The following is an 11,135-nucleotide window of genomic DNA, read 5'->3' as shown; positions in this document are numbered from 1 at the left end:
TTAAAAAAAATAAATAATAATAAACAGATAAATAAATGTATAAATAAATAAATACATTTAAAAAATTAGACAAATAAATACATGGATGAAAACAGAAAAAACAGATACATACATACAACAATGTATAAATAATTAATTGTATAAATAAATAAAACCAGATAAAAAAAAAGCAAAAAAAATTGTAAAAGTATAATAAATAAAGGATAAATCAATTTAAAAATTAGAAAAATAAAGAAATAGATAAAAACATATAAATCATAAAAACACATAAATAGATACAAATAATACATAAATAAATGCATAAATAAAGTATAAATAGATAAATGGATAAACGGATAAATAAATAAATAAATAAATAATTTTTTTTCTTTTATTGAAGGCCTTCTTATCTATAGCATCAGCTGAAAATGGCTCCATAAAGACTTACAGATCAGCAAATATTTGGTTAATCTCAGATCGCGGGCAGAGGTTGTTGATGAACGATTTGTAAACATCAGGTGTCAAATCCTCCAAAGGGATGGAGTCGTTCTGCAGAGACGAACAAGAACAGACAATCAAATTATGGCTAGCACTTTATTTTACCCTCCTGTTCCGTAATTACAATAAATGGGTAATAATTAGGTTCTAACCCTGAACCTACCCCAAAATCTAACCTTACCCCATGTAGTTACCTTATACTACCCAGTACTTTCTTGAGTAAGTACACTGTAAGTACACGTACTGTAAAATAAAGTGTAACCAAAGTATGAAATACATATTCATGCATTTATTATACAACATATAACATATAACAATAACAACGAGTCTTCAGTCTCACGCTAGCAATTAATCACCAAAAATAGAGAAGCTAAACCTGCTTTTACTAACAAGTGGCCTCATATGAATAAAAACAAACATATTTAAGCTTGCCTCAAAATTAATTAGCTAATTGCATCCTAAGAACCTAGTTCAGCTGACAAAGAATCAACTGTTTTATTACGTCAATCCCAATAATGGACAACGCTGTCGGAGAGCAAACATTACTCAATGTCATCCACATGCTGTCAGACGTTCATCTCCCACAGTAAACTGGGTAATAATTAGGTTCTAACCCTGAACCTACCCCAAAATCTAACCTTACCCCATGTAGTTACCTTATACTACCCAGTACTTTCTTGAGTAAGTACACTGTAAGTACACGTACTGTAAAATAAAGTGTAACCAAAGTATGAAATACATATTCATGTATTTATTATACAACATATAACATATAACAATAACAACGAGTCTTCAGTCTCACGCCAGCAATTAATCACCAAAAATAGAGAAGCTAAACCTGCTTTTACTAACAAGTGGCCTCATATGAATAAAACAAAAATATTTAAGCTTGCCTCAAAATTAATTAGCTAATTGCATCCTAAGAACCTAGTTCAGCCGACAAAGAATCAACTGTTTTGTTACGTCAATCCCAATAATGGACAACGCTGTCGGAGAGCAAACATTACTCAATGTCATCCACATGCTGTCAGACGTTCATCTCCCACAGTAAACATTCAAAGCATCCAGCGCCCGCGGCTGATTAATGCCAAACAAAGAAGAAAAAACAGATGAAAGGATGTGAGTGAGTGAGTCAGAGGCGGAGGCCGTGATGATTTCTCACTAGTTACACACTTTCTCCCTCACGACTCTCTCGAGGCCTTTTAACATTATGGATTTAGAAAATCTCCCTGTCTTCAACATTCAACCTTTAGATTTGCTGTAAAACGATAAGGTAAACAAATAGACTACCTTTGATCCTGGAAGTGAAAAAGCAGAAAAAAAGAGATAAAAAGATAAACCAAAGTATGTATAAATAAATAAACGATAGATAGATAGATAGATAGATAGATAGATAAAAAGATAAATAAAAATAAATAAATAAAAGATAAATAAACAGAAAAAATAGACAAATAAATAAATTAATTAAACACTGTTAAACATTTATAAATAAATACAAAATATGTATAAAATAAATAAAAAGTACACATGTAAAAATAAATAAATAAATTAATTAATTAATGAATATGGATAAAAATTGAAAAAAACTAAATAAAATAAAATAATAAAACAAAACAAAACAAAACAGATAAAAATAAACAGATAAAAAAGATAAATAGACAAATAAGACAAATAAATAAACATAAAAAAATCAGATGAATAGATCAAAACAATGTATAAATAAATAAATAAATGGATAAAAATGTATAAATAAATAAATTAATTAAAATAAAAAATATAAAAATAAACATAAATAAGAGTAGGAATAAATAAAATAACAGATAATAAATAAACAAATAAACAAACAAACAAATAAATAAATAAACAGATAAATAAACAGACAAATAAAAAAAAATAGATACAAATAAAAACAGATAAAAAACAATGTATAATAAATATATGCATAAAACTATGAACAAACAAATAAATAAAATAACAGATAAAAACAAATACATAAATAAAAGATAAATAATAGAGAAGTAGAAGATTAAATAAACAAAAACTGAAAAAAAAAAGGCAAAGGCGGAGGCCAGCCAGAATAACACCATATTTCTGATTAGTTACACACTTTGTTTCCTCCTGAGGCCTTTTAACATTATGGATTTTGAGAAAATCTCTGTGTCCAATGTTCAACCTTTACATTTGCCATAAAACAATAAGGCAAACAAACAGACTCCCTTTGATTCTGGAGTCATTTATCAGGCGGCGTGCCTCGATCCGAAAGCACATGTTTTTGGTAAAACCCACAAATTGACTTCCTGTGGAAACATGAGGTCTTCCTGTCTGCCAGCGGGATTCTGGAGCGATTAGCCGAACATATGCTCACCCGGCCGGCCGGAAGATTGCAGCTCTCCAGCGCCGTCTCCACACGCTTCCGGTCGGTCGAGAACAAGCGGAAGATGCTGCAGAAAGAGAGCGAAACATGAGGAGCATTCAGATCTGATCACGTTCTGCTGCATCATGTGAGACAGAGCTGAGTCTTACTTTTTCACTGGGATTCGACCCTCTTGATTCGTCTGCAGCTTGAGTCTCGTGAAGCTGGTCATAAAACAATTTCATGGAAAAACTAGATCAGCCATTCTCAGGAAACTGTGTCTCCATGACTGACTGATTGTGTTTGTAGATACAGATATAGAAATATACACACAATATTTATTCCCATTCATCACCAGCACACTAATAATTCAATAAATGAATAAATAGATAAATATAGACAGACAAACAAACAGATAAAACAAATTGATAAAAGATAAATAATTAGATAAAATAAATAGATAAGAAATACACAAATTAAAAATAGAAAATAAAAAAGATGAAGCAATAAAAAGAAATTTATAAATGCATAAAAATAGACAAAATGCTAAATAAGATAACAAACACAAAAACAAAATAAGTTGATATAAATATAAAAATATATAATTCGATTTTAAAAAGTATATACTAACTAAATAAATACTAAGTTACTTAGGGACACAGATTTTACATTGAACACAAAACGTTTTTATCATCCAAAAATAACCAAATAATCAAAAATATAATAAAAGAAAGAAAGAAAAATAAATATATTGATATTAATTAATTGATTGATTGATTGATTAATATTTTATTACTTAAAATGACTTCAGATAATTAGGTAAAAATACACAGATAAAAGATAAAAACAGATAAAAGATTAAAAATAGACAATCAAACAAAAAAATTAAATTCTAAATTTGTATTTTATTGAAATTAACACTATTGTTTTCCAATTAAAATTAATTTGCCTGTTTTAAAGGGTTAGTTCACAAAAAACAAACAAACAAACAAATAAATAAATAAATATAAAAAAATTAAAGTACCAATTAATTAATTAAACAATATTAATTAGCTAATTAACGAATTAAATAATATTAATTAATTAATTAATAAAACATATTCTGTAACACTTTACTTAAAGCTTTTATACATAATGCATTATAAATGTAGTTTTAATGCATTAACTATGCCTTGTAATGCACCTTATAATGCACTGTATGATCTCATGAATAACTCATGAATACATTGTAATACTTTTTTAAATTGTCACACCTTTATAAAGTACAATGCATTAAAACGCATGACAAACACACCTTCATATATTAAAATGCATTTTAACTTTGGTTACAATTATTTATATACAACACACAGTACATTATTAATACCTTGCAATGCATTAGACATTATACAAGGCTTTCAGTGAAGTGTTACCGTATATTCTTCTAAATCTGGTACTGTTTCCTGACAATGAGTCATAAACACATTTAAAAACTTTTAATAGAACAAAATCATGTGACTGAGGTGTGAACGGCCTCCTGACGGAAGCAGGTAAATATAATCATCAGGTACTCACGCTTTCTCCAGACAGGACTCTCGGCCCATGTTTTGAGCGAGCAGGTTAGACGCCAGACTGAAGAGCTCATCTGCCCACTCCTTCATCAATGACGACGCACAAACACAAAAGCCATTTTCATTAAAACAATTCAGGTCAAGTATCCTGACTAGGATTTATGCTGCACAAGTATCTCACTGCCAGAAATATCTGCCACGCTCCGCTGATCTAATGAAATGTTCAGAGGCAGTAAAACACCTTGGCGACGTCTTCTTGGAAGGCCATGAAGTTCAGGTACTGGATGTTGACCATGTCTGGCCCCGTCACCACCGTCAGCATCCGGTTCTCTATCCGGCCCACCAGATTCCCCACATCCAGCAGCTCCCGCAGCTTCGCTTCCTGAGGGAAAAGCGCAGGAATGAAGCCGTAAAACACGGCAGAATAAGCCTGTAAAGCCTCTTTAAGACCGCTGTGATCTCGCCCACAACCGCTTCCCATGAGCGCTTTTATTTGGATGCTAAAAACACCTGCTGCTGCTGCTGCTGATGAAGAAACAACATCTAAAGCATCAGCCAGTTCAACTTCAGCACCCACACTGGACACAACACTTTTATATCATACAAGAGAAACCATTCATATTTAAATATTTTTTGCTTTTATTGAAATTATTTCAGGACCAGCATTTTACATTGAAATATAATGTATTAATATAATCAAACAATGGACAGATTTGATGATAGATAGATAGATAGATAGATAGATTGATAGATGATAGATAGATGATAGATAGATAGATAGATAGATAGATAAATGTATAAATAAATAACACATAAAATCGAAGCTAATTTGTATTGAAATTAACACTCGATTGAGAACAAGCGGAAGATGCTGCAGAAAGAGAGCGAAACATGAGGAGCATTCAGATCTGATCACGTTCTGCTGCATCATGTGAGACAGAGCTGAGTCTTACTTTTTCACTGGGATTCGACCCTCTTGATTCGTCTGCAGCTTGAGTCTCGTGAAGCTGGTCATAAAACAATTTCATGGAAAAACTAGATCAGCCATTCTCAGGAAACTGTGTCTCCATGACTGACTGATTGTGTTTGTAGATACAGATATAGAAATATACACACAATATTTATTCCCATTCATCACCAGCACACTAATAATTCAATAAATGAATAAATAGATAAATATAGACAGACAAACAAACAGATAAAACAAATTGATAAAAGATAAATAATTAGATAAAATAAATAGATAAGAAATACACAAATTAAAAATAGAAAATAAAAAAGATGAAGCAATAAAAAGAAATTTATAAATGCATAAAAATAGACAAAATGCTAAATAAGATAACAAACACAAAAACAAAATAAGTTGATATAAATATAAAAATATATAATTCGATTTTAAAAAGTATATACTAACTAAATAAATACTAAGTTACTTAGGGACACAGATTTTACATTGAACACAAAACGTTTTTATCATCCAAAAATAACCAAATAATCAAAAATATAATAAAAGAAAGAAAGAAAAATAAATATATTGATATTAATTAATTGATTGATTGATTGATTAATATTTTATTACTTAAAATGACTTCAGATAATTAGGTAAAAATACACAGATAAAAGATAAAAACAGATAAAAGATTAAAAATAGACAATCAAACAAAAAAATTAAATTCTAAATTTGTATTTTATTGAAATTAACACTATTGTTTTCCAATTAAAATTAATTTGCCTGTTTTAAAGGGTTAGTTCACAAAAAACAAACAAACAAACAAATAAATAAATAAATATAAAAAAATTAAAGTACCAATTAATTAATTAAACAATATTAATTAGCTAATTAACGAATTAAATAATATTAATTAATTAATTAATAAAACATATTCTGTAACACTTTACTTAAAGCTTTTATACATAATGCATTATAAATGTAGTTTTAATGCATTAACTATGCCTTGTAATGCACCTTATAATGCACTGTATGATCTCATGAATAACTCATGAATACATTGTAATACTTTTTTAAATTGTCACACCTTTATAAAGTACAATGCATTAAAACGCATGACAAACACACCTTCATATATTAAAATGCATTTTAACTTTGGTTACAATTATTTATATACAACACACAGTACATTATTAATACCTTGCAATGCATTAGACATTATACAAGGCTTTCAGTGAAGTGTTACCGTATATTCTTCTAAATCTGGTACTGTTTCCTGACAATGAGTCATAAACACATTTAAAAACTTTTAATAGAACAAAATCATGTGACTGAGGTGTGAACGGCCTCCTGACGGAAGCAGGTAAATATAATCATCAGGTACTCACGCTTTCTCCAGACAGGACTCTCGGCCCATGTTTTGAGCGAGCAGGTTAGACGCCAGACTGAAGAGCTCATCTGCCCACTCCTTCATCAATGACGACGCACAAACACAAAAGCCATTTTCATTAAAACAATTCAGGTCAAGTATCCTGACTAGGATTTATGCTGCACAAGTATCTCACTGCCAGAAATATCTGCCACGCTCCGCTGATCTAATGAAATGTTCAGAGGCAGTAAAACACCTTGGCGACGTCTTCTTGGAAGGCCATGAAGTTCAGGTACTGGATGTTGACCATGTCTGGCCCCGTCACCACCGTCAGCATCCGGTTCTCTATCCGGCCCACCAGATTCCCCACATCCAGCAGCTCCCGCAGCTTCGCTTCCTGAGGGAAAAGCGCAGGAATGAAGCCGTAAAACACGGCAGAATAAGCCTGTAAAGCCTCTTTAAGACCGCTGTGATCTCGCCCACAACCGCTTCCCATGAGCGCTTTTATTTGGATGCTAAAAACACCTGCTGCTGCTGCTGCTGATGAAGAAACAACATCTAAAGCATCAGCCAGTTCAACTTCAGCACCCACACTGGACACAACACTTTTATATCATACAAGAGAAACCATTCATATTTAAATATTTTTTGCTTTTATTGAATTTATTTCAGGACCAGCATTTTACATTGAAATATAATGTATTAATATAATCAAACAATGGACAGATTTGATGATAGATAGATAGATAGATAGATAGATTGATAGATGATAGATAGATGATAGATAGATAGATAGATAGATAGATAAATGTATAAATAAATAACACATAAAATTGAAGCTAATTTGTATTGAAATTAACACTCGATTGTTTTCATCTAAAATACACAAACAAACAAACTAATTCATTAAATATTACTTTTATTAAAATTACTTTAGGACTCACTTTTTTAATCACACAAAAATGAAATGCATTAATATAAATAAATAATGGATAGATGGATATACAGAAAAGTAGATAAATATATAAATAAAAAAAAATATATAGATTTTTAAAATTACTTCAGAACGCTTGGGCGCAACACTTTTTTTATCACACAAAAATAACCAAAATGTAATAATAAAATGTATTAAAATAAATAAATAAATAAATAAATAAATAATGGTAGATGAATATATAAAGGAACAAAAAGAAAATAAACAAATAAATATAGATGGAAAAAAATATAGCAATTATGAATGAATGAATGAATGAATGAATGAATCAATCAATCAATCAGTTAATTAATTAATTAATAAATAAATAGTGGACAGATGGGTGGATGGATGAATAAACAGCTAGATAGATAAACATATTAATAAATGAAAATAAAATTAACAAATAAATAAACAGATAAAAAATATAGCAAAATAAATATAGCTAAAAATAAAAAAAATACATAAAAGTATGTATAAATGAATGGATGAATGAATGAATGAAACATGCAATTCTATTTTTTTTTTATTAAATTAACTCTCAATTGTTTTTCTCTGAAGTGAATGAATGAATGAATGAATGACTGAAATTACTTCAGAACGCAGATTTTACATTGGACACAACACTTTTTTTATCATATAAAATGAGCAAAAAATTAAATCTATTTAAACAAATAAATAAATACATTCTATCTCAATTTAGCTTTTATTGAAATCACTTCAAGACCCCAATTTTACATTATATAATTTTTTTTTTTTTACATACAAAAATAATCAAATATGAAATATGAAATGCATATGCCCATGCTAATTGTTTCATGTAAACCTGGACTGTAAAAATGAAATAAGTCTGGCTGGTTGTTTGCGCGCCGGTCAGATGCTCTGTTCCTGTCTGTGTGGGCGTTTGTTGGCCAGAATGAGCTGCAATGTGGAGCCGATTTTCAGCCAAAAGAGCCTTTGCGTCTGTAGCTGAAAGTGTTCATCAGGTAGGAAGCCTCTCTGGTTTTGGAGCAGATCTTTCATCTGTCGTGTCGTTCAACAAGTGTTTCTCTCGGCAGCTCATGCAGCTGTGCAACAGGTGTGTGTTCGGCTTTCAGCTGTCAGCGGCTAATTAAAGCCAACGCAACGACTCTCCAATCAAGCGCTGATGTGTGAGAGCCATCCGCACCGCAGCAGAACCAATGCTTTAACAAATATAATCAAGCCTGAAAAACACTCCCACTGCTGAACACATCTGGATGATTGAGAACGAGCCAGCAAACGAGTGAAATCCCAAAGAGCACATGAACACGTCACCGACAACAGATGGAAAAAATCTAACAAGTTAACAATTTCAATACAGTAAAAATGAAAAATGAATATGTGTGTGTGTGTGTTTGTAAACAAATAACTTAATTAATTCTACATAATTATTGCTTTTATTGAAATTGCTTCAAGACCAAGGTTTTACATTAAAACATTAGAAGTTCATTTCATATACTTTTTTATCATACAAAAATAATTAGAAAAATTAAATGTATTAATATTAAAATAAATATGTAAGTAAATAAAGAAATATATTAAAATAAATAAATAACTAAATAAAAAACAAATAAATTCTACCTACATTTTGCTTTTGTAATATTTACTTCAGGACTCACATTTTACATTGGACACAACACTTTTTTATCATGTAAAAGCAATAAAAAAAAAAAGTAATGTATTAAATAAAAAAAATAAAAAAAAAATTAAAATGTGCTTTCGTTTAACTAAATTCAGGACCCAGATTTGACATTTAATACAAATGTTTTTTTGTTTTGTTTTTTGTCATAGAAAAAAAAAGAAAAGTATACATAAACCAATAAAAATCCACCTAAATTTTGTTTTTATTAAAATTACTTTAAGATCCGATTTTACATTGGACACACCACTTTTTATCATACACAAATAACTGAAAAATTCAATGTATTTAAATAAATAAATAAATAATGCTTTTACTGAAATTACTTCAGGATACAGATTTTACATTGGGCACAACACTTTTTTTAATCATACAAAAATAACAGAAAAATCTAAAGTATTAAAAAATGTATTTAAATTAATTTAATTTTTAAAAATTTTAATTAATTTTGCTTTTATTGAAATGACTTCATGACCGAGATTTTACATTGGACTCTTTTTTAAATATACTAATATACTTTTTTTAAATATACAAAACTAAACAAAAAAATGAAAGATATATTAATATTAACATGAAATGCGTATCATGTGCAAGTGCAATCCGTGCCACAGCAGACAAATGTAATCAGACAAATTGAACAAACATATTCAAGGGTAAAATCACTCCCACCGCTGAACACGTCTGGATGTTTGCATGAGGACGAGTGAAATCCCAAAGTGCACATGAACACGTCACCGACAACAAATGGAAAAAAGACACCCGATGGTTTTTCATCAAGAACAATCAAATGTTTTATCAGTTCCGGATGTGACTCAAAAAACAACATGCCCACAACACACCCAGAGGAAAAGCACGCTATTACAGAGTCTAAATCCATCAGAGCTCCGGAAGCCTTCGCTAATTTCAGTGACGGTTCAATGAGTAATATTAGAGCTTGAATTGTCTTCATGCCACTTGAGGGGCCAAATGATTGATCGGCGCCACCATTCAGATCCATTGCTAAATGATGCTCATAAATATTTGATTCAATCGGAAAGATGTGCAAACACTGAATAGACCGTCACACCCATAATAGAGTACATCAATGAATCCAACGTTCCCTTTTATTTCTGTGAAAGCATAAATACAGCAACTAAGATGCCATTTGCAACCACTTATACTTGCGTAATGTAATTTTATTTTACATCTTTGATGTAAGATTATGAAGACAAGATTTTCTGTAACATGCACACAATCAGAAATAGGTATTCACATGAATTAAAAATGAAAATTGGCTGAAAATGTCTTCACCCTCAGGTCATACCAGATGTAGATGAGTTTGTTTCTTCATCAGATTTGGAGAAATGTAGCATTGCATCACTTGCTCAGCAATGGATGCTCTGCAGTGAATGGGTGCCGTCAGAATGAGAGTCCAAACAGCTGATAAAAACATCACAATAATGCACAAGTAATCCACACCACTCCAGCCCATCAGTTAACATCTGGAGAAGACAAAAGCTGAACAAATCCATCATTAAGGTATTTTTAACTTTAAACTGTTGCTAAAATATGAGCCCATAATCCATAACAACGCTTCCTCCAGTGAAAAGTCCATCTCCTGTTGTCTCTCACATCAAAATCCACACACATTTGTTTAGAGCTGTTTTGGCTCGTAAACGGTGCTTGATCTGTGCAAATTTCTCTTCTAATTAAAATGACATGACTTTTTTCACTGGAAGCGTTATTATGGCTAGAGGACTCATATTTTAGCTGGAAGTAACGGTTTAAAGTTAAAAACGTCTTAATGATGGATTTGTTTCTTTTG

At 30.6% G+C, this 11,135-nt stretch overlaps 1 protein-coding gene across 1 annotated transcript in view; it reads right to left on the bottom strand.

Moving 5' to 3' along the window:
• Nucleotides 1–11,135, bottom strand: part of LOC107707789 (1-phosphatidylinositol 4,5-bisphosphate phosphodiesterase beta-1-like) — a 62,293-nt gene that overhangs the window by 25,816 nt on the left and 25,342 nt on the right. Inside the window, exons 4-8 of the mRNA XM_016511882.1 lie at nt 6,955–7,095; nt 6,718–6,797; nt 5,334–5,387; nt 2,843–2,918; nt 428–528 (exon numbers count right to left, since the gene is read on the bottom strand). Of these exons, the coding sequence (XP_016367368.1) occupies nt 428–528; nt 2,843–2,918; nt 5,334–5,387; nt 6,718–6,797; nt 6,955–7,095 (452 nt within the window). The remainder of the gene's footprint in view (nt 1–427; nt 529–2,842; nt 2,919–5,333; nt 5,388–6,717; nt 6,798–6,954; nt 7,096–11,135) is intronic.

Source organism: Sinocyclocheilus rhinocerous, unplaced genomic scaffold (assembly GCF_001515625.1).
Source record: "Sinocyclocheilus rhinocerous isolate Xijiao unplaced genomic scaffold, SAMN03320098_v1.1 scaffold805, whole genome shotgun sequence".
Lineage (NCBI taxonomy): Eukaryota > Metazoa > Chordata > Actinopteri > Cypriniformes > Cyprinidae > Sinocyclocheilus > Sinocyclocheilus rhinocerous.
The sequence above is the reverse complement of the archived record's forward strand: the minus strand, read 5'-3'. Positions and strand labels throughout refer to the sequence as shown.